The following is a 21760-nucleotide window of genomic DNA, read 5'->3' as shown; positions in this document are numbered from 1 at the left end:
CCCTAAATCCCCCCCCTCCCACGCAGGACGGGCCCCCGCGCCCGGTAAGCGAGCGGCGGGACGAGCTTCACCCCGCAGCTGGCTGACACGTGCGCGGCGGGGTTTAACGGCCGCGGGCAGCTCCCGCACGGCTCCGCCGCGGGGTTATTCCGGGTGAGGGAGGAAACCGCAGCCCCCGGGGCCGCCCCCGTCCCGGTCCCGTCCCGAGGAGGAGCCCCGCACCTGCCCGCCCCCGCCCCGCCCCGTTTCCCCGCCGCGGGGGCCGGCGGCAGCGGTGTGCGGGTGTAGCGGTGCCCCCCGCAGCATCCCGCGGACCGGGCCGGGCCGGGCCGGGCCATCGCTGCGCCGGAGCCGTGAGTACCGCCGGGGGCACGGCCCTGCCGTTGCCCCCTCCCCTCCCTCTTCCCGCAGCGGCAAGGCCGGACCGGGCATCCGGACCCCGCGGGAGCCGCCCGGGGTTACCGGAGTGGGGGGGGTGGGCGGCGGGAGGACCCCCCGGGGCTGCTCTCCATCACTCCCCGCCGCTGGTCCTGGGCTGCCGGTGGCACATCCCTGCTCGGAGAGCAAGTTGGTCTGGCGGGGTACGCTGCGGCGCATCCGGAGGAACGACCGACGCCGTTTCAGAAGGGTCGCTCTCCGTACCCCTCCGTAGCCGAGGTCCCTTCCCCATCCTCGGCCAAATCCTGGAGCCATCCCTCCGGTAAAGGAAAAAGCTGCAGCTCGGAAGCCTCGCGGGGTGCTGGGGCCCGGGGACCGGCTGCGGAGAGGTTCTGCCAGTTGCGTTTTTCGGGCTGCCTGGTACCGTCGGCTGCGGAGGAGCTGAAGGGCACAGGGAGAAACATTGCCTCGGGTTTTCTGGAAACTTGGAGGGGGAAGGAGCTTTTTTTTCCTGGCCTCTGCAGTGACCGTTAGGGCAGGGGGCTCTCCTGGAGCTGCGGCATCTCTGTTGGCGGAGGGGGGTCGTAGGGAGCAGCGGGCCAGGACGGCTGGTTTGGTTCTGCCGGCTGAGCAAACACCTCCCTCTCCGGGCAGCGCTGGCCCCGGCACCTCGGCTTCTCTACAGCACGGCAGAAATGCGGCGGGTGGGTGGCTGCCCCCGCTCTCCGTGCGTCAGCTCACGGCCACCGACCGACCGTGCCAAGCTAGAGAACTGCGGAAACAGCGGCCTCGTGTTTATGGGGTCTCTCTGTAAAGGAAGCCAGCTCTCCTTTGACTTCCATGGTGGCTCTCCAACGAGCGCTGTCTTGGGGCGCTCTCCGTTGCCGGAGAGCGTAAGGAAGGGGGTTAGTTCTGGAGTGATTCAGCAACATGTGGGTATTCGGGTGCTTTTCATCCCGACAGTCTCCGGGTGCGCCAGGCTGATGCAGGTAACCCCAAGGACAGGGCTGGGGGCCTCTGCAACAGATTTGGGATGTCTCTGTGGTAGCGTTTTGCACCAGGAGGTGCTGGTTTTTTACAAGTTCACTGTTACGAGCATCGCTAACACTTCAATGTACACTAGTATTTTGGTTACGATCGCTACAGCCAAGCCATCACCTCTGTGGAATCTCTGCCTTCTGCATCCCAAGTTTCTCCCCTGACCCACGAGCATCTGCTGGAAATACTTTATTCAGCACGCCAGTGAGTAAGACTCTTAGGGATCTTGGGTGTAAAGATCTGAGTTTCCTTCCTGAGAACTGACTGATCCATGAATCCCAGCAAATAACATCTAATTCAGAGCTGGCAGGCGTAGTAGTCACCTGTTTTCTTGGCTTGACAGACTGGGATCCACATGGAGTGGCTCCTTAGCATCTTGGATAGTTAGGATGGTCCCTCAGGCTTGGTCAGCTTGGTGAGGGTGGCAATGGAACCTCCTTGCTCTGGCAGCCTGTCTGGTGGCCTTCCACCCTTGCTCTCACCAGCATCAGTCTGGGTCTCTGTAGATGGAGTGGCAGGTGGAAATCAAGGCCGGCATGCTCTGAAGACTGGAGATCTGCTGGGGAGACTGTTCTGGGTCCTGGTCTTTGCTTTGCTGCATTTTGGGCTCAGCAGCTCAAAAATCAAACAGCCGTGCTGAAGTCTCAGTGCTGGCTTCTGTATTTTCTCAGGTTGCCTCCAAACACTTAGGCAAGCTGGACTTGGTAGCAAGAGAGGCTTCACCCTTTCAGCCTGGCCTGCTAGAAGGCTGCAAACCACGCTGCCTTCTCTAAAGGACGTGACTCCTCAGGGACAGGAATTGGAGCTCCTTCCGCTTACGTGGTCCGGTACGTCTACATTGCCAACCTGCCACGCTGCCCCGCGTCACGGGGTCAACTTTCCCTCTAGAAGCCGAGTGGTAGCTCATGCCGAGCCTCACCAGAGTCACTGCTCTCGTCTGACGTCAGGGCATCGCTGAGCGGTAACGACCCGTTCTGAACTGGCCCGCTGCCACCTGCTCGAGACACTGTCACCTTGCACGGCGGACAGGTAAAGGGCACAATCCATCTTCAAATAGCTGCTGGCCAAGGATGCTGCAGGCAGGGAGCTCCTGGGCAAGTCCGGGAACCAGGAATATTGAGGTCCTCTGACACCAGCTGCCTCCAATGACCTGCGCGCGCTCATCCTGTCTGTTTACCTGTCTGAAAAATGAGTTGGGGACAGAGATGTCTGTCATGGGGCAGGCTGGAGGGAGATGAGGAGTACCACAATGATGGATGGCGCAGCTGAAGCTGTTAACTGTCACTCTGCTGCCTGGAGAGGAGGCTTGTTCCATGCCTGTGTGTAGAGGTTTGGCGCTGCTTATGCCATAAAATAGCACTGGATGCGACAGTAGCTCCTCTCCTGTGTCTGCTGGGGGACGCTGGGAGGGGGGAATTAGGACATGACCCATATTTCCAGTCTGTGGCAGAGGCAAATGGCTCTTTGTGCTTAGATATTGGTGTGCTTTGTGCTGGACTGCAGGAACTGTCTGATCCCAGAGCAGCTGGAGACCTGCGCTTTTTGACATGAATTAGTTTCCATTTCTTGTTTCTCCCTAACCTGGGAGTCCCAAACCTATTTGGGTCCCGACCTTTACAACCAGTTACTCAAGGTGACCCAAATGTTAGCGCAGATGCCTCTCGGTCCCTCAGCCGTGGAGTCCCGCTTGCAGCTGCTGTGATCCCCTGCGCGCAAAATACCAAAGGCGAAAGCTGGATTTGAAGATGCCTGCAGGAAGAGTTGCTGCCTGTGCAAAGCGTGCGTGAGAGAGGGAGAAGATCGCCTACCTGGACAGGTGCTGAGCAGGCTGGATGCTCTCAAGTGTGGGAATGTCCCGGTGCGGAGAGGTAACGGAGAGCAACCATGAGCTGGGTTTCCAAACAAAACTCCCCGGGCTTTAATTAGAAAAGACCTCCAGCCTTCTGCGTGCACCAGAGCCGATTGATTACAACCTACTGAACTGCTGAAAGACACCGGCTAGGTCAATGTGCTGCGTGCCCTTCTCGCCTGAAGCCAGCGCTGTCTCTGTGCCGTAGAGCTGGCAACTGCGCGCGGTTTTCCCCCGTCCTCCCCACCCCCTTGCCGAGGCTCCACATCCTCCCTGGCAGCTTGTCACTTCTCTGCAGATGTCTAGACAGGAGGATTCGGCGCGTGTCAGTTATGCCTAATTCATTAAAAAAAAAAAAAAACAAAAAAAACCCCAAACCCTACTGAGAGCTGGGGATTCTCAGTCCTGCAGACTCAGCGCAGTCTGCGCTGCCCTGTGCTGCCTTGAGGCTAGCTCAGAGCAGATTAATTCCACCGATCGGCAGCGGCAGCGCGCTCCTCGCCCTCCCATCCGTAGCAGGGGGGCTTGGGGAATAGAAGGCAGATGTGATGAGGGCAGTGCTGGCAGCGGGAGCAGAAAAGAGAGACGTGTTTGGGGCTGAGGCGCGTGTTCCTGACCTCTCCCTGCAGCTCACCCCAGCTGCGTGCTCTTGGCGTGCGCGTGTCCTCCGCCGCGTCCGTCGGGAGCCGGCGGAGGGGTGCAAGGTGTCCGGGTCCTCAGTCTGGCTGTCTGAATCTGCCAGCTTCCTGATGCTGCTGTCCCTCCTGCCACCTCTGAAGGCAGAGCCGGTGCCAGGAATGACAGCTCCCTTTGCCACCTTAAGTCACATTTCCATCGATATTTGCCGTCTGTGCAGGCGCAGCTGTACATCGGCCGTCACGGGAGCGATGACTGGACCTGCGGGTCAGAGCAGATCTTTACTGGTCCTGAGCTGTTAGGTCCCTCTGCTTCCTCGCTGTCTGTTTGAATTCCCTGGATGCAGGTGAAGTGTTACAGGGGCTGCGAAGGGACTGAACCCCGAAGTGTTGTGTTGAGCGGGATGGAGTTTTCTGCCTGTACCAGTGATGCTGGTGTGACAGGTCCTGGTGGGGACAATGGCCTAGATTTAGACCTGCCTGCTGCAAGAGGGTTAGTGATGCAAAAACACCGCTCGTCGTCTGGTGGTTTAAAGCTTCCCTTTAGATGCAGGCTGCAGAGCCGTGGACAGGGTTCGACAGAAGGGATAGCTCAGCAAATCAACAGCGATAAGGGTGGGGAAAATTTGCAGGCCTGCAGCGTCCTCAGCCGCGTCTCTGGATGCGAGCTGCGTTAGCGGTCTCACTTTGCGACAGCACCACAGCAGCTATCGTTACTGCTGGCTCAGCCGCTCCTGTCCCTTGGCTTTGAAGGGAAGGAACAGCCTGCAGGAACGCAGGAGCACATCCCCTTTCCAGCCCCGCTCCCAGGAGGAAAGAAGCTCCTTGCGCTTGCGTGCGCACCCGGAGAGATGGGCAGCGGCTTGCCGGCGCTCCCCTCCGCTGCCCGGCTCTAGGCCTGCCCTGAGCTTTGCTTTCCTGGGAATGTGGGATTGCAGGAGGCTGCTTACTGGTAAAACCGCTGTTGCTCTGCCCCAGGATGAGCTTTGCCGTGCCGTTGCGGAGGGCACTGCTTTGGCTCTGCCGCTCCGAGCGGAGATCCGCTGGGCACAAGAGCGCAGCGCTGCCGGCAGCCGCTTCCTGCCTGGGGACGGAGCCAGAGGAGGTCTATGGGCAAAAAAAAAAAAAAAAAGAAAAAAGGACTTTGTGCCTCTTTGTGCCTGGGAGATGGACCCCCAATGCCAAGGAAGGGCGGAAAACTACTCTCCTGAAAGAGAAACTCTAAACTGGCAACGTGGTGCCATCCGATTGACCCAGCATGTGCTGAGCTCTGCTCCGTCGGTGCTGTGGCACGCTGGGGTGGAGGTGAGTGCCGGCGAGGACTTCACGTCTTATCCTGGAGCTCTAATGGCAGCATTTCCGTGGGAGATGCAGCGCTGCGCCCAAAATGGGGCTTTGTGGCTGATTTACCAGAAAAGAGGTGCTGGGGTGTCAACGTGGGGAGAGGGCGCACATGGAAGGGATGGACTGAAGCGTGGTTGTGTGTCAAGCCTTAGGGCACGTCGTGCCTTAGAGTAGGGGCTGTCACCTTATCCTCCAAAAAGGCCTGTCCCCACGGTCTGGCCAGCTGCACAGGATGTGTCTTTGCAGCCTCCTAGCTTGGCGGACACGAAATCTCCATCCAGGCTGTCAACAAAAAGCCATTCTCCAGGGCCTTCCTGGGGAAAGGGCAGGCTCTGTACTTTTCCCTGGAGGATGCTCTGTTCCCTGTTTATCGCTCAGCACGCTTCTTTTCACTTGTCGGCAAAATATGGTTTTTTGTGCGGAGAGAACAGACCTCCCTTTGGGCAGGGATCATTTGCATTAATTAACAGAGCTGTTATGCACGGCCACGCTCTGTCGCATAGGAGCCAAACAAGCGCCTTCTCTTTTTTTTTTTTTTTTTTATCATAACCTAAGAGTTATTACAAGTCAGCCGCCACATCCGTGATAGCTGATGCGTGACACGTGCGTTCCTGCTGCTGCGCGCTCCACAAAAGTGGGTTTGTATTTACTTCCCCCCCCCCCGTCCCGAGCTCTGGACACTGCTCCACTGTCTCTCGTGGTCCGGGAGCTGTTCCCCGTTAATTATATCTTAGCAGGGCTCGTAGACCTCCATTTCCTGGTGGGTGGGTGTGCTGCTCTCCAAGGGAGGGATTGCTGTGGCTGTAGAGTGAAAAACCATCAAGCAGAGCTGGTCCGGGCTGCCCGCGGCTGTGGGTCAGGTCAGCTGTGGACTGGTCCCCCTGCACGGGGACGCTCTGGGGGGGTGGCAGGGCTGGCATCTCCCCCCGGCCCGGTTTGGCTGCTGGGTCACGTCGGAGAGAGCGATGACACGGCGGTGGGGTGGCTCGGGGTGCGGCGCGGGCGTTTCAGTCGCTGTATGAGGTGCGTGCCAGCCCGCGCCGGTGGGAGCAGGGGGCGTGGGTGGAGAGGGGAGTGAGCGATAGCTGGTCTCTACCTCTTGGCCGTGGGAATCCTTGCAAGGAAAGATAATGTCACCCTCGTCACTCTCCGCATTTGTGCTTGCCCGGAGTTGTGCAGTGACTCAGTGGCAGGGCTGGGAAGAGAGCCCAGCATTTCCGACCCTCTTTGGAAATGCGTTTCCTTGCTGCGATGCCAACGCGTCGGCTACGGCACCCTCCAGCCTGCTGTGCCCTCCGTGTCTCTCCCCTGACTGCCGGAGCCGAGTTCTGTGCCGGTCCCCTGCCAAACCTTTCCTCACCGCTCTCCCAGAGCACAAGGAGAAGCGCTCCCATCTTCTCCCTGCTCCTCTGTCCCGTCCTGCCTTGTCTCCTTCGTCCTCCCGCTGCTGCGGAGCCGGGAGCTGCCACCTCTCGCTGCCAGCGCCCGGGAGGGGCGAGGCGAACGCTCTGAGTTGGGCCGTGACTTAAATGCTGATGGAGAGAAGCTCAGCGGTGTGTTAAAAAGATAAACCAGCACGAGCGGATCGGGAAAACCCTCAGGCTTGCAGCTAGGGAGGGGAATAATGGGGAGAAAGCACTGTCCGCTCCCTGCCACTACGCCAGGTCTGGGAAAGGAGCTCTTGAGCCCAGGTAGGGATGCTGATAATTATAAATCGCCTTCGTGCGGGCGCTTCTCATCCACAGTGTCCACACACGCCAATTAACGCGCCGAGGGTGTCCTAGGGATGTTGCAGCTTTGTGAAAAGCTCGGCTGAGGGTAGGATGAGAAGGCCAGTTAACTCACGGGCTCTTCTTCTCAATCAAGGGCATGATGGCATCTTGCGCTCGGTGCTGGAAAGCATCGACAGGCGTTGCCTGTGTTGTGTGCCCGCGAGTCTTCCCCGCTGACAGCGAGATGAGGAATCTCGTATCACGCAGGACGATGCAAATAGGAGAGGGCATTGCAGGCTTCTCTCCTACTCAGGAAAGATGTTTATTCATCTTTTTTTCCTCCCCCAGACTCTAGTACATGATACAAGCGCTATTTAAAAATGGATAGAAGGCTGCGTTCGTGGCTGAGCAGGCACAGCGTGGTGGGTTTCTATTTTTAGGCTCAGCACGGCTGGCGACGTGTGGGTGTCGTGAGGAACAGAAAGGCTGAGGGGATTCTCTCGCCGCAGGGACGCGGGGGCAGGCGCACGAGTGCCGCACACAGGCTTTTTTTTTAATTTCAAGCTGCTTTTTTTTTCTCCTGCTCCCTCCCCCTCCTTCCTCCTGCTGCTCAGTCATTCTCTCTTCACTCCTCCACCTTTCCTTTGGGTGCTGCTGGCAGGGAGACACTCAAACGCTTTTAGAAACACCGTGAGCATCCTGGGTGTGGACAGCGTGGAAGGAGAAAACACCTTTGCACAAAAAAAAATGTTCTTATTCCTTGATGAGGCAATTTTTGTTTTCTGCAAGCTGATCGAGTTTATACTCCTGCTCCCTCCTGGGCTATCCCAAATTGTGTGGAAGGACCGTCCCGCTCTGCACGCGGTGGCACGTACGTGCAGACCGAGTTAGAATCATAGAATCACAGAATGGTTTGGGTTGGAAGGGACCTTTAAAGCCCACCCAGTCCAAGCCCCCTGCCAGGAGCAGGGACATCTCCAACCAGATCAGGTTGCTCAGAGCCCCGGCCAACCTGGCCTGGAATGTTTCCAGGGATGGGGCATCCACCACCTCTCTGGGCAACCTGGGCCAGTGAGTTCCGCATCAGGTCCCAGCCGCCCGATCAGCATCCCTGTTCCTTGCTGTCCGTCCCTCCCATCAGCCTCGTCAAACAAAAACTCCCTGGTGTTACCTCGTGGAAGGACAGCCAGGCTCTCAGCCGGGGCTGCTTCCAGGGAGATTTAGGAGCTGTGCTTCACCCAAACCACGCAAGAGCAGGAGGCTGTGGTGCTGGAGAAGGACTGTTTGGTGCAGCCTTGAGGTAGAGGACGCTGGAGGGGAGTGGAGATCAGCATCCTGTTCCCTGACTTGGAATGCCCAGCCTCTGTCCGAAAAGAGGCCTGAAATATAAAATGGCAGGAAGAGAGGATCCCTAGGTCTGTGGGATTCTGTACTGGGACTGCTGAGCTCTGTGCTGCCGTTCCCTTTGCCCTCTGCCTCGTCCTCCTGGATTGCGTGGGCATGGGAAAGGCAGCAGCTCTCCGAGCTTCGCTGTTGAAGGTGTTTGCATTACACATCTCCAAGCATCTTCTGGAAGCTGGGAGGGAACAGCCGCCACTCGAAGAGCTGTGGTCCATAACATCACTCTCACCTTTCAGGATATGGGATTCCCTGGTTATTTTTTATTTGGGCTAATCAGGGCTGTCATGTCTGCTGTCTCTAGTGGTCCATTTAAGCCATGTTTGATCAATGCAGGACTGGCATGTCCTGGTGGGACTTCTAAGATCAATGCTTCTGCTGATACTGCGTGGAAATGCACCTTGTTAGGCGGATTTGGAGATGGTGCAACTTGGAGAAAAACCGGCGTGAGCACATATGTTGTAGAGCAGCACCCTTCTGAAGGCAGATGAGGAGGATATCGATCCGGAGATGAGCACAGCTGGGAAGCTGTGAGCCTTGCAGAAGAGAGAAGAGTCTCAGCATCGCTTTGCATGACTTGTGTTCTTCCAGGGACCGTTTCCTCCCCATCACGGGTTCATGAGCAGGATGATGTTTCCCTGGCAGGGGCTGGTTAGGCAGGAGCTGGGTCTTTGAGCAGTGGCGGGCATGCTGGGGGGCTGTGGGAATTGTCTGGGACTGGAGCTGTTCCTGCCTGGGTAACACTTTGGTTTTCCCCCATCTCAGTGCCGCCGAGAAGGGAAATCCCACCACCCACCTCCCGCAGCCATGGAAGGGGGTGTGCAGCTCCTCAACCGCGACGGCCACAGCATCTCCCACAACTCCAAGCGGCATTATCACGACGCCTTTGTCTGCATGAACCGCATGCGGCAGCGCGGGCTGCTCTGTGACATTGTGCTCCACGTGGGCACCAAGGAGATCAAGGCCCACAAGGTGGTGCTGGCGTCGTGCAGCCCCTACTTCCACGCCATGTTCACAAGCAAGTAGTGTCTTCTCTTCCCCACGGTCTTCTCTTCCTCCCTGCCCTTCAAACCCTTTCTTCCCTGCAAACCCCTCACCTTTCTCTCCTGCTCCCTATCCTCGCTGCCTTACCCTGCAAAAATGTGATGCCCACGTATCATCTCTGTGAGCAAGTGTGGTAACATTCCTCATTTAGCTCCCTTCCACAAAGCCCTTTGCTTGTAACCCCCTGCACAGGTATCTTGATGCCCATCCTACAGACATGGACCCCATTTCCTAGAGTATACCACTGCTTCTCCTCGCTTAGAAGCGGGCAGGAGATCTTTCTGGGCTGTGGAGGTGGATGTGGCTTGCTCCATGCATGGTCAAGTCTTCCTGAGGGGAAACAATCCTGCTGTGGGACTTTGCTCATGTCTAGTGTCTGTGTTGCCCCAGATGAGATGAGTGAGAGCCGGCAGACCCACGTGACACTGCACGACATCGACCCACAGGCCCTGGAGCAGCTGGTGCAATACGCTTACACGGCGGAAATTGTGGTGGGCGAGGGGAATGTGCAGGTAGGAGCTTCCTCTCTTTTCCACAAAACCCTTCTGTGTGAGACTTACCTCCTGGGGGCTCTTCTCTGCTTCTGCTCAGCACTTCCAGCTGTTGTTCTGTGATGGCACCTGGTTAGAGAGTTCATCCGCTCCCCCGCACCCAGAGATGCGGCTCCTGGGAAGCGCTCCTCAAAGCGCTGTGCAACAGCCAGGTCTAGTCCTGAGCATCTGCCCTTCTCCTGCCATTTCCTGGCCCTGTGGGGAGTTAGGGGTGTCCTTCTCAGCTCTTCTTTACCTCAGTCCTGTTGGAAACAAAGGATGACAAGGACAACAGTCCTCTCTGTCCTTGTGTGTGCCTGAAGGTGCTCAGTAAGCCTGTTCTGTTACTGCCTTGCAGTGAGATGAGGGTGAAAATGGTTTCCTTGCCCTGGAAACTCTCTTTTCCCCCGTTCTTTTCCACTGCCAGACGCTTCTTCCCGCTGCCAGCCTGCTTCAGCTCAACGGTGTGCGGGATGCTTGCTGCAAGTTCCTACTCAGCCAGCTCGACCCATCCAACTGCCTGGGGATCCGGGGTTTTGCTGACACGCACTCCTGCAGCGACCTCCTCAAGTCTGCGCACAAGTACGTCCTCCAACACTTCGTGGAGGTGTCCAAGACTGAGGAGTTCATGTTGCTGCCTCTTAAACAGGTGAGGTCCTGATGGGAGCGTGAAGGTATGGGTACGGCAAGGCTTTTCCTGCTCTGTCGAAGGCGCCGTACGCGTGTCAAGAGGCCAAGGAACCTGCACTGAGGGGACAGGGTTTGGCAGGGGATTGTACCCAGATTCTGGGAGGGTAGCACGGAGGATAACTGCTGTCGCTGGTGCTTGCCACGTGAGCTCTGAGCACACTGCCCTCTCTCTGGGTGCCCAGGCCAAGGAATAAGTCTTGGCTGCCCCGGTCACGTAGCTGTGATGTTTAATTCAGAGCTCAGCTAATATTTCCTGCTGCTCTTCATCTGGTGCCAGCTTGGCCCCTGGCTCATCCCCGAGCTGTGCCCTGGCCAGCAGACATTCCCAATCCTTGCTCTGCATCACCCGAGCCTGTGTGGTCCCTCAGCAGGATGCAGATGCTTCCCTTCACCCATTCCCGGGGCACTGGGCTGCGTGGCAGCAAGAGGAGGGTGAGGAGGGTACGTATCTCCACTGGCGCCAGCTCCGTCGTCCTTGGCGGGTGAAGTGAGTGTGGTAGGAACAGCCAGGGCACTTGGCTCTATCCCATGAAATATTGAAGGGACGCCTGGAAGCAGAGTCATCTGCCTGATCTCCCTGATGTTGATTGGAAGTGTCAGGCGTTGCAGCAGCAGATACAGAAGGAGGGGAATGAGCCAAGCAGGATGATGGAGGGCAGAGCGGTCTCCATGCCAGTGCTGCAAGGAGAGGGGAGGCACAGCTCCAACTGCCTGGTTTGGGGGGCTCAGTAGCTTTTTAGATCCTTCTATGTCCAGTGAGAGAGAGTAGCTGTACCCCCCGAACCACCAGCGTCTACAGGAGGCAGGGGCTCTGCCGGGCCAGTTACCTGGGTGTGTGCTGTGCCCTTTCCTCCCAAACCAGACCAACTAACACTTGCCCTTTCCACCCCACTCTGCAGGTGCTGGACCTCATTTCTAGTGACAGCCTCAATGTGCCATCGGAGGAGGAGGTGTACCGGGCTGTGCTCAGCTGGGTCAAGCATGACGTGGACAGCAGAAGGCAGCATGTCCCCAGGGTGAGTCTGCTGGGGAAGGTGGCCTGGTTCTGCCCGCCGGCTCTGAGTGCCTGGGCTGGGTGGAATCACGGCTGAAGGAAGCTGCAGGGTGGCCAGAGGACAGAGCAGTCCAGGCAGAGATGAGAGTGCTGCTGAGAGAGTTCAGTCTCCCAGAGTTGAGTCCAAACTGTTGACAAATCCGAGGAAGATGCCCTGGTCTGACCCCTGGCAGCTTGGGCACATGGAGCTCTGGGGAGGGTGTGGGCGGCAGGAGAGGTGAGCCCTGTCTGCAGCCTTCCTGAGCTTTCGTATACATCAAAAAGCTCAGGAAAATTTGAGCAGGGGCTTCTTTTAACTCATGCTTTTATCTCTCTGCATCTGCACCTTGGAGCACGGATCCATGGACCTCCTGCCTGGTTCAGGCATGGTTCAGCCCTTTTCTGTGGGGCACGGCATGGGCACCCTTGCTCTGCGGTGGGAGGAAGCATCCCTAGGTGTCCTCCCAAAGGCTGGGACTGAGATGGGGTAGGATGAGGAAGACTCCATCTGAGGGTTTCCCCTGGGTTTCCACCTACCCCAGGGCTTGACCCTAGAGAAGTTCTGTCTCCACTTTTACTGGTTTTGTGCACCCGAACATCCCTCCTGTGGGCGATGCAGGCAACGTGGGGCGTGCTGGACCCCGCAGCGAGGGTTGTTACTTGTAGGGTGAGAGCTGGAGGAGGATGTGGGTCCTAGCAGGGGGCAGGGTGGGGATCTGGGGTGGCTGTGGGATGTGTCACGGCCAGGCTGAGGGCTCCTGGCTCTGCAGAGACATTAAGGCTGAAGCGCTGCCTGTGCTTTGGTTCCCTTTTTGTCATCGGCCACCTGTCCTGCCAAGCGAGCAGGATGACGTCTCCAGGTGGAGTCAGCCTTGCCAGGGGTCCCCGGGGTCTGTAGGAGAGCTGCAGGGGCAGCCCCGGGACGAACCCTTCCCACCCTCCTCTCCCCTCAGCTTATGAAGTGCGTGCGGCTGCCCCTGCTGAGCCGGGACTTCCTCATGAGCAACGTGGACACGGAGCTGCTGGTGCGGCATCACTCGGAGTGCAAGGACCTGCTGATCGAAGCCCTCAAGTATCACCTCATGCCGGAGCAGAGAGGGGTCCTGAGCAACAGCAGGACGAGGCCGCGGCGCTGCGAGGGGGCCAGCACCGTGCTCTTTGCTGTGGGTAAGGCCCCGCCGTGCGCTCCCGTACACGCCAAGCCCTTCCCGCGGCCTTTGGCCTGTTGTTTGCTCCGTTTCCCATCCCGTGCGCAGGAGGAGGGAGCCTGTTTGCCATCCACGGGGACTGCGAAGCCTACGACACGCGGACGGACCGGTGGCACATGGTGGCCTCCATGTCGACCCGCAGGGCCAGAGTGGGCGTCGCTGCCATTGGGAACAAGCTGTACGCTGTGGGCGGGTAAGGAGGGCGCGGAGCCGTGCGCCGGGAGCTCCGGGAGAGGGCAGGGGTGCCTTTGGCGGCACAGAGCTGCTCCGAGACCAGAGATGACCCGGAGAGCCTCCCAGGGCCAGCCTCTGGATGAAGCAATCTGATACCTCTGGGGTACTTAATTGCAGGAGTAGCAACTGAAAACTGCTTCCCTGCCCTTGCTGTTCCATGCAGTGAGTTTGCTAGCTCTCAGTTTCGTGGTTGTGTCCTGGACTTGCGCTGTTTCCTCCCGTTTTCCTTAGCCCTGTGCTGTTAAGAGCCTGTTAACTCCCCAGCCCACCTCGGCCCCAGCGTGCGGGACCGGCTGAGACCTGTTTTCTTTGCAGACCCCCGGGATAGCTCAGCTAAGGGCTCTGCACTTCCCGCGAGTGCTTTGCTACGCTCTGCCTGGAGGAAGCTGGGCGGGAGGGAGAGGGGAGGCTGGTGACAGGGACCCAAGGTTTTTGGCTGGCTCCAGACCTGTAGGACCAGTCCACAGCCCCACCTGCAATCCAGGCTTCCCACTCTTACGTGTTCTCCTTTTTTTTCCTCCCTACAGCTACGATGGGACCTCTGATTTGGCCACAGTGGAGTCCTATGATCCTGTCAGCAATTCCTGGCAACCTGAGGTGTCCATGGGCACCAGGAGGAGCTGCCTGGGTGTAGCAGCGCTTCACGGGCTTCTCTACGCTGCTGGGGGGTACGATGGGGCATCGTGCCTGAACAGGTAAGGGATTGCCTTGCTACCAGCTCCTCCACTGCTCTTGCATGCCCTGTCCTTGGCGCTGGGTGCCTGGGGAGCCCACAGGGCCAGCTCCTGACAGATGGACTGGCCCCAGAGTAGATGTCTTGCAATCCAGCTCTGTCTTCCAGTGTCTTTGGCCCAGGCAAATTTTCTTCGGGGGAAAAAAAAAAACATTTAGTAGCCCTCTGCCACAACAGAGTTCTTCCTTCTAATTTCCCTGTATATTCCCAAGCTTCCTTGGGAGCTGCCCCTGAGGGGCATGTGTCAAAGAGCTTTGACCTGGGCTTTGCCAGTGTCACACCTTATGTTCCTGTGTCCCTGCTTGCTGCAGCGCAGAGCGGTACGACCCTCTGACAGGCACCTGGACATCCATCGCTGCCATGAGCACCAGGAGACGCTACGTCCGGGTGGCAACGCTAGGTGAGTGATGGCATGAGGACCTGACTGACTTCTGTGCGTTCCTGGTGGTTCCCTTTGATGTTCTCCTGTTCTGCTTCCTGCCCCTTCCTCCTGCATTCCCTAGCTATGAGTCCGGGTAGCCCAGCCATTCCCTCTGCCATGTCCTGACGTGCTCCCTGCCTCTGCCCTCCTCCTCAGTCTCCCTGGTAACTGGGGTTCATCGCATTCTGGAGGCAACTCCTGAGGGGACCCACAACTTGTTCCTCAGCTCCTTTGTGCCCCTTCTGCTTTGGAGCAAGAGGGCTGGCCATGGACGATCACCTATCCCTAGAAAAGAGGAGACAACCTTCATTATAAAAGCAGAACAGTCCTTTTTCTGGTGATCCAAGCAGCAGTACAGGGTCAAAACTGTCTCTGCCAGGGGAGTCAACATCAGGTCCAATGCTGTGATGTCTCCTCTGTTGAATGAGTTCTGTCCTTGAGGGTGCAGGGTGAGAGCTGGCCACTCTGTTGTTTGGTGTGGCTATGGGAATAACACAAGCACCGCTCTCCACCCTAGCAGGTGCCGGACCTCCCTGGGGATGCCGCCGTCCCAGGAACCACTGTGCAATGTCCCAGAGGTTTCTCTCCACTGCCCCGTTCTCTGGTTTCTCTCAGTGCTGACTCAGAGGTTCCCTCCCCTCCATCACCAGCTCGTACTCTGCCTGCCACAGCCTTTATTGGCCTTCCCCTATCCAGTCTCTGCTGCTAAAAATAACCCATTGCTCTGGCGGGGAGCGCTCGCAGCTCCTGTAATGAGGAGGTCAAGAAGCGGCAGGCGAACAAGCTCTTTGGGAAGCTTGCAGAGAAATTGCCTGATGAATATTGCACGGTGCCGGAAGGTGGGGTAGGGGCTTGGCTGCCTGGGGAGCGGGAGGCACGGTGGCTCGGCTGGTACCGATACCCTATGCCAGAGCTGTGGGAGGGTGTGCTGGGACCGGGGCCACCTCTTCAGCTAATTCCTGTGCGTGTGTGACTGTCTTTGCAGAAGGCAACCTCTACGCCGTCGGGGGATATGACAGCTCATCCCACTTAGCCACCGTAGAAAAGTATGAGCCCCAGGTAAATACAGGAGAGAGTGTGCCTAGTAACCTTTCTCCTTCTCTCCTCCTGAGGGGTGCCTGAAAAGGTCCTGCAGAAACCTGAGGGCCACACAAGTTGCTAGAGAACTTAGCGAGAGCTCAGCTCTACGCGGTCTCTTAGCAGCACCAGAACGCTATCCCTATTTCCTGCAGTCCGGCTCAAGTTCTCTGGGAAGAGAACAGTTTCCGTTCGTGCCCTGAGCTCTTCCCAGCTCCCAGCTGAGGTCCTTGCTGGACGCACATCCAGAGAAGTTAGCAGGGTTTGCGGCAGGCTGGGGACACGTGTTGGGCCTGGGGTCTGGCAGCTCTGTTGGAGCAGGCTGGATCGCTCTAAGAAGGTCAAAGAGAAGCTCCTGGAGATTCTTCATGAGCTGTAAAGCCCCAGTCATGACTTGTATGGGTTTGAAATAGATACAGCTCAACCCAACGTGACTGGGCTGGGGTTCAGCTGTGATGGGACGGGTGGGATTTCTGCAGAGGGATTTCTGTGCTCAGGCCCCTGGGATGGCAGGACTCCTGCCAGCTGCAGCTGCAGCAGAGGCCTCTCCCAGCGCCTGCAGCTCTTCCTGCAGGCAAGTAGATGGGAAAGAACTGGGGTGTCCCCAAAAATCTTTTCTTGGGGAGGACCCTTATGTCAGGAGCTGCGTGGTTAGAGCAGGACTGATATCACAGGGCTGGGGTGGCAGGGGTACGTAGAAAATGACTTGGACAAACCAACGTTGCCTCTTCGCAGATCAACACCTGGACGCCCATTGCCAACATGCTAAGCCGCCGGAGCAGCGCAGGAGTGGCCGTGCTGGAGGGGATGCTCTACGTGGCCGGTGGCAACGATGGGACCAGCTGCCTTAACTCCGTGGAACGCTACAACCCCAAAACCAACACGTGGGAGAGCGTGGCGCCCATGAACATCCGTAGGTAAGGAGCTCTGCCCCTGCCACGCTCCCGAGCTGCTCCTGCTGCTCCCGTCTCACCCAGAGCTTTGCCTCGCTCGGCGTTGCAAACCGTAAAACGTGCCCGAGGGCCTGGCTAACGCTGCCGTTGGCTGGCTCTGTGCTGCCCACGTCCCCCGCTGCGCTGCGGGGGGAACTGGTGTGCCTGTGCCGGGAGGGCCGAGCGGGGACGTGCTGCAGCGGGCGTTCTCTGCAGAGGGATTTCTTCTCAGCAACCTGTGTGGCCGTAAAGAACCAGGAGGTGTAGCTGGCTGAGGCCACCTAGGAGATGTTGCTTGGCTGCGGGAGGATTTAAGGCTTGGAAGTGCAAGGATTTTTGGCTCCTGGGGCCTGTTATTTAGAGGTGGCACTTTTCTTAGCAACCTGATCTAGTCAGGGATGTCCCTGCTCCTTGCAGGGGGGTTGGACTAGATGACCTTTGAAGGTCCCTTCCAACCCTAACCATCTATGATTCTATGATTCTGGTGGGAGGAAGGTGTCAGAGTGAAGAGGAAGGTGTGAGGCTCTGTGCTGCACTCTGCCACTGACCGTTTGAGCCCCAGTAGTTCATTTTCACTGGGTATTCGTGAGGCTGGGCACTCCGTTTTGTGGGTGGTGGAGCTCTGGCCAGTTCACCCGAGGTGCTGAGCTCCCCGACACTCCACACACGCTGTGTTTGAGCCTCACGCCCCTGTGGTCTCTTTCCGGTCCTTCCAGGAGCACCCACGACCTGGTGGCCATGGACGGCTGGCTGTACGCGGTGGGTGGCAACGATGGGAGCTCCAGCCTCAACTCCATCGAGAAGTACAACCCCCGTACCAACAAGTGGGTAGCGGCCTCGTGCATGTTCACACGTCGGAGCAGCGTAGGGGTGGCCGTGCTGGAACTCCTCAACTTTCCGCCCCCCTCCTCGCCCACCCTGTCGGTGTCTTCAACGAGCCTTTGACAAAGAATCAGGACCTACCTTACCTCAAGGGGACAGGGGCGCCCGGCAGAGCGCTAGGCCAGCGTGGCCCGCCCCGCGGGGCAGCCGGTCGCTGTAGGAGGAGAGGGAAGGTACCGGCTGCTGCCTCCAGCCCCAGCATTCCTGCGAACCTCCGGAGCCATCCCCGCTCTCGGTGCACGCATCGGATCGGCGCGACCGCGGCAGTTTGCAACGAGCTTTGTGGACGAGCACCCTCCTTCTAGAGGGCGAGGAGAGGGGGTGCTCTCTGCTCCGTTCAGACCCATCTCACCGCTCACCCAAAGGGCGTCCATTCTCTTTGAGGAGGGGAAACTTTTAAACCATTGCTGCTTCTTGGATTCCCGTGATCCAGCCGGTGCCAGACGTACAAGCCACATCCAGCCTCGGAGGCTGCCAGGATGGTGGGCAGCACTCCTCCCGAGGACACGGCTGAATGTGCAACCGCTCCTCTGAATGTCACTGTAGCTAAACTCTTTACCAAGCCTATCGTGCACTGTTACAGACTCCGAGGCCGCTGTGTGGTTCTCAACGGTGTCTAACTGATGCCTTAAAACACACAAACAAAAGAAGCCCAGCTAAGGGACGGGGCCTGGAGGAGGTGAGGTTTGGAGACACCACTGGATGCAGCATCCTGGACCCTCCAGTGTTTCCAGACTCCGCTGGCCTCACCTCATTCACTGAGATCCCAGCCGACTGATGCTCTGGGGAGTCCCCGGCCAGGCAGATGGGTTGAACGACCCGGTTGGCATCTGCGCCGTTGCTGTCCCAGGTTCGGGTGACTGCGCGGCCGCCCGCTCCCCGCGCGTGGTCCCGGTTCACGGTTTGGCTGGGAACAGATCGGCCTGTTTGCTGCTCCCCTCTCTGCAAAGCAGGTTCTGGGTTTATGGAAAGGTATCGGTTCTTAAACAAGAACAGTCTAGCCTTCTAAGTGAGGAGGATTGCCCGGTGTTACTTTTTTTGGTGTTAATTTTTTCCCCTTTTTTAATTTAAATGCTAATATTTTCATTTTTAATGACTTCTCTCCCTTTATTTTTTACACGATCCTGGTGTTCCCCATCCCATCTGCTTTTAAGGCAGCGGCAGGGATGCAATTACTTTTCTCATTTGCTGATGAGATGACGACTGTGTCCTGGAAGACGTTCTCTATAGATGTGTGGATGCGTGCGCATGTGTGAGATACCGTACGTACAGTGAAGGGACCACTTGCAATTAGTGACTCCTTGGCAATTACGCAACCACTTTAATTAACTAAAGGTTGAATAAATTAGTACTGTAAGTCACGGGCCTGTCCCAGACCCACCTGTGCCATGGAACCTCTTGGGTGGTGGTTTCCATGCGTGTGCTGTAGGGTGTGTGTGTGAGCCTTGACCTGAGACATGTTATCAGGTGTTCTCCACCTTGTAGAGGAATGACTCAACCACTGGTACCTCAATAGTGTTCAAATGTAGCATTGGAAATATGTCTAACTGTTTGTTTTGAGCTAATTCCTGTATCCTTTTTCCCCTCGCTCCTTCTCATTTCTCATTTACAGAGTTCGGATTTCACTTTGTCATGTTTTTTTGTTGGCGTAAATTTTCAAGCAGCTAGGGATTGCTTCTTTTTTCTTTGGGGTGAAAGGAGAGTTTGAGACAAGACAGGGACTCCCCAAATTAAGACAATTTTTACGGCAATCTGATATCTGCAGGACGGGTGCCTGCGTGTTTCACAAGCCCACTTACAGTGCCTAACGTTGGACACATGGAAATTACCAGCAGCTTCTGAAAATCCAGGCTGCTTCTCCCCCTAGCCTCTCCCCAAGGACAGTCCGGGCTTCTCAGGCTGAGGAGGCATTTTTGGCTTTTAGAACAGCCCCTAAATCTGCTTTTCGTTCCCCTCTCACTTGCCAAGCCTCTGCCCCAGCCTGTGACAGCTCGGCAGCTCTCCCGTTCCTCTGTATCGCAGAGGATCCTGCAAACGTCCAGGCTCTGCTCGTGCAGCTTGCCTCTTGGTCAGCCTGGCCCTAAGTCGGTCACGTAAATCTGCTTTTTTTTTTTTGAAGTAACAATGAAATCGGTGAAGTCTGCTCTGTTGCGTGTGCGTGTGCCTACGCATGAGTGAGATCTCAACCCTTTTTCTTCCCATCCCTATAAGCAGCATCAGGATTTTAGTTTTCTGCTGGGCTCGTATCAGCCAGCGCACCCAAGGTGCCCCTGGCTCCAGAGTCCTCTTTGAGGGAAAATCAGCCTAAAAGCCCCATGGCCATGTCAAAAGTGAGCCTCGGCCTGGCGTGCCGAGGTCTTGCCGAGGAACGGCGAAAGGACGGCGGGGCTGTACGACAAGGAGGGGCAACGCAGGAGCTGCTGAAGGGAGAAACAGGGCTGATTTCAAAGGAGGAATGAGTCCTTACAGCAGTGGCCCAGCTTCTGGTCCAACCGAGGAGGGGCTGTGGCCTCAGGGAGGGCGGCTTTGGCAAAACCGGAGGGGAAGCGAGCGGTGTAGCAGGCCGAGGGGAATCTTTGTGCCGTGTGCCCTTGGTCCCAGTTGCGATCTTTAGCAGTTTACACTGCAAACGGGTGTGCAATGCTGTCCTGCCTCTCGAGGATCAGGGAAAAGGGGCAGCGGGACCCCTGTCACCCACCGGTTGGGTCCTGAGCAATATCACCACTGAGCCTGTTCTGCGGAAACGCGGGGAGGAGGGAGCCTTTCGTCTCTCTGATGTACTAACTATGCAGGTGCTCACTGCTTTCCTGGAAAAGAGAAAAGAAGGAAGGAAAGGGCAAAATAGTTCCCCGGCAGCTTGCGGGGGTCCGGAGCACCCCAACCCACACTGTGTGGACACGAGGTGTCAGCATCCGCCCCGGGAGACCCCGGGGTGGAATTGCTCCTGGTGCTGCACGTCCCTTGCTGAGCCGGAGGCCTCAGAGGGGACGTGCGTCTGTGTCTGTCTGTCCGTACCCTATGTGAGGGGAGGAGAACCGTCAACTGTGTGTGTGTGGCTTCTCTGCCAGTTTTCGTTAGTGGTGTCTCACCCAAAACGTTCTTTGTGCGATTTCCCACGTGAGCTTTTCCCAGCAGAGGGGCATCCCCGAGCGGGGTGGCTCCAGGCTGTGCGCGTTGATGTGTTTTGCGCAGGGACCTCGGCGTCGGTCTGCAGTGGGACAGCAAGGCGAGGCAGGAGCCCTCGCCCCGACGTGGGGCGAGAGGTTCGCTTGGCCTTACTGGTAGGCAGACCCGGTCTACTCCATGTCAAAGCGTTGTCACTTTTGATTTCTCTGTAAGTTATCTGACTTATTTATGTGGAACTCTGTTTCTCTGAATTTTTTGCACTACATGGGATTGGGGAGGGGATACAAGCAATAGAAGCCAACGTGTACAATAAAGACGTTTTCTTGAATACCGGATCCTGCCTCTTGCATCCTTCCTTTCGCTTCTCCGGTCCTGCTCCCGTTTTGCCCTGTGCGGAGGAGGGGAAGGAGCCCCAGGCAGAGGGGACGCGTGGCGGGGGGCTGCGTGTCGGTGCCCGAGCAGCCACGCGTGAGATCTCCTCTGCCCAGGTGCCACCGCTCCAGGCTTCCAGGCGTTTGGACAGAGCAGGGACAGGCACCCACCTGGAAGCTGCTTCGTCCAGCGTTGAAGGAGCTGCTGCACCGCAGGTCAGCTAAAAGGAGCGGCTTTTACCCCACGTCCCGGCCGTGCGCTCAGCTGGCAGGTGCCTGGCCGGGGAGATTGCTGTCAAGGTGCATCGTGTTCCCAGAGAGGGTGATGGGCTGGGGCTGGCTGCCGCTCTACACCCCTTTGCCCTATCCCAGAGAAAGAGGAGGACGGAGATGGTGATGCTGCTGGAAATCACTGGGAAAAACCCAGCCCAAAGCCTAAGGGATTTAGGAGCAGACTGATTTACACCTCTCCCCACTGTTAAATTCTAGTTTGGTCTCCCTAGGACTCCCAGGTTCCAGTGCTGGTGACAGCTTTCCCCTGCCGTGGAAATGAAAACCAGATGAGAAACGTCCTCCGTGACCCCGGGGGCAGGCGTAGCGGGTTGGCCCCACGGGGCAGCACGGAGGCTCTGTGGCAGATCGGATTGGCCATCGCTGGCTGCTGCCGGTCTCTGCTGCCTGCGGGGGGGATATGCTAAAACAATTTCATGGTGGTGGGAGCGCAGGGGGTGAAAAGAGCAACGAGAAGCCACATGGCAACATCCCACGGGGCTTGAAAGGGAACTTTCCCATGCGTCTGTACCGCAAGCTCCACAGCCGAGCCGCGATGCTGTGCCGGACGCGTGCCAGCCATGGCCATAGCCCAGCCATCTCCTCTTTCTCGCTGCTCTTCCTTCTGTTTCAGGCTTCTATAAATAACTACTGTGCTGCGAAAGCCTTTCCAAAGTCTGGAGCCTAACTGCTTTCCCACCCAGTTCAGATCCTCCTGGAAGTCCAGTTTGTGCCAGTCACACTGGGCCCTGCCAGCCACTGCGGTGTCACTGGTGTCCCGGTGAGGAAGGTGATGGATATTTGCAGGACCTGCAATCACAGCAGGAGAGAGGCAGTTACGTCACTATTTTTGAG

General features: G+C 57.5%; 1 protein-coding gene across 1 annotated transcript; it reads left to right on the top strand.

The window, feature by feature from the left end:
• Positions 1–256: 256 nt before the first annotated feature.
• Positions 257–20599, top strand: KLHL17 (kelch like family member 17). Its single transcript, XM_086764394.1, has 13 exons — positions 257–353; positions 2088–2445; positions 9120–9372; positions 9789–9910; positions 10356–10577; positions 11518–11634; positions 12605–12818; positions 12908–13052; positions 13621–13788; positions 14138–14226; positions 15233–15306; positions 16060–16241; positions 16973–20599. The coding sequence occupies exons 3-13, from the start codon at positions 9162–9164 to the stop codon at positions 17199–17201; spliced, it is 1773 nt and encodes a 590-aa protein (XP_086620520.1). The 5' UTR covers positions 257–353; positions 2088–2445; positions 9120–9161; the 3' UTR covers positions 17202–20599.
• The last annotated feature ends 1161 nt before the right edge of the window (positions 20600–21760 follow it).

Source organism: Chlamydotis macqueenii, chromosome 21, assembly GCF_036417535.1.
Source record: "Chlamydotis macqueenii isolate bChlMac1 chromosome 21, bChlMac1.mat, whole genome shotgun sequence".
Taxonomy (NCBI): Eukaryota; Metazoa; Chordata; class Aves; order Otidiformes; family Otididae; genus Chlamydotis; species Chlamydotis macqueenii.
Note: the sequence above shows the minus strand (reverse complement) of the source record. Positions and strands in the feature narration are given on the sequence as shown.

Bases quoted from the DNA above. Each gene is read 5' to 3' on its own strand.
- KLHL17 (XM_086764394.1), top strand. From the start codon at position 9,162: ATGGAAGGGGGTGTGCAGCTCCTCAACCGCGACGGCCACAGCATCTCC. The intron at 9,911-10,355 runs GTAGGAGCTTCC...TTCCACTGCCAG, and splicing joins TGGGCGAGGGGAATGTGCAG to ACGCTTCTTCCCGCTGCCAG. The intron at 13,053-13,620 runs GTAAGGAGGGCG...TCCTCCCTACAG, and splicing joins AAGCTGTACGCTGTGGGCGG to CTACGATGGGACCTCTGATT.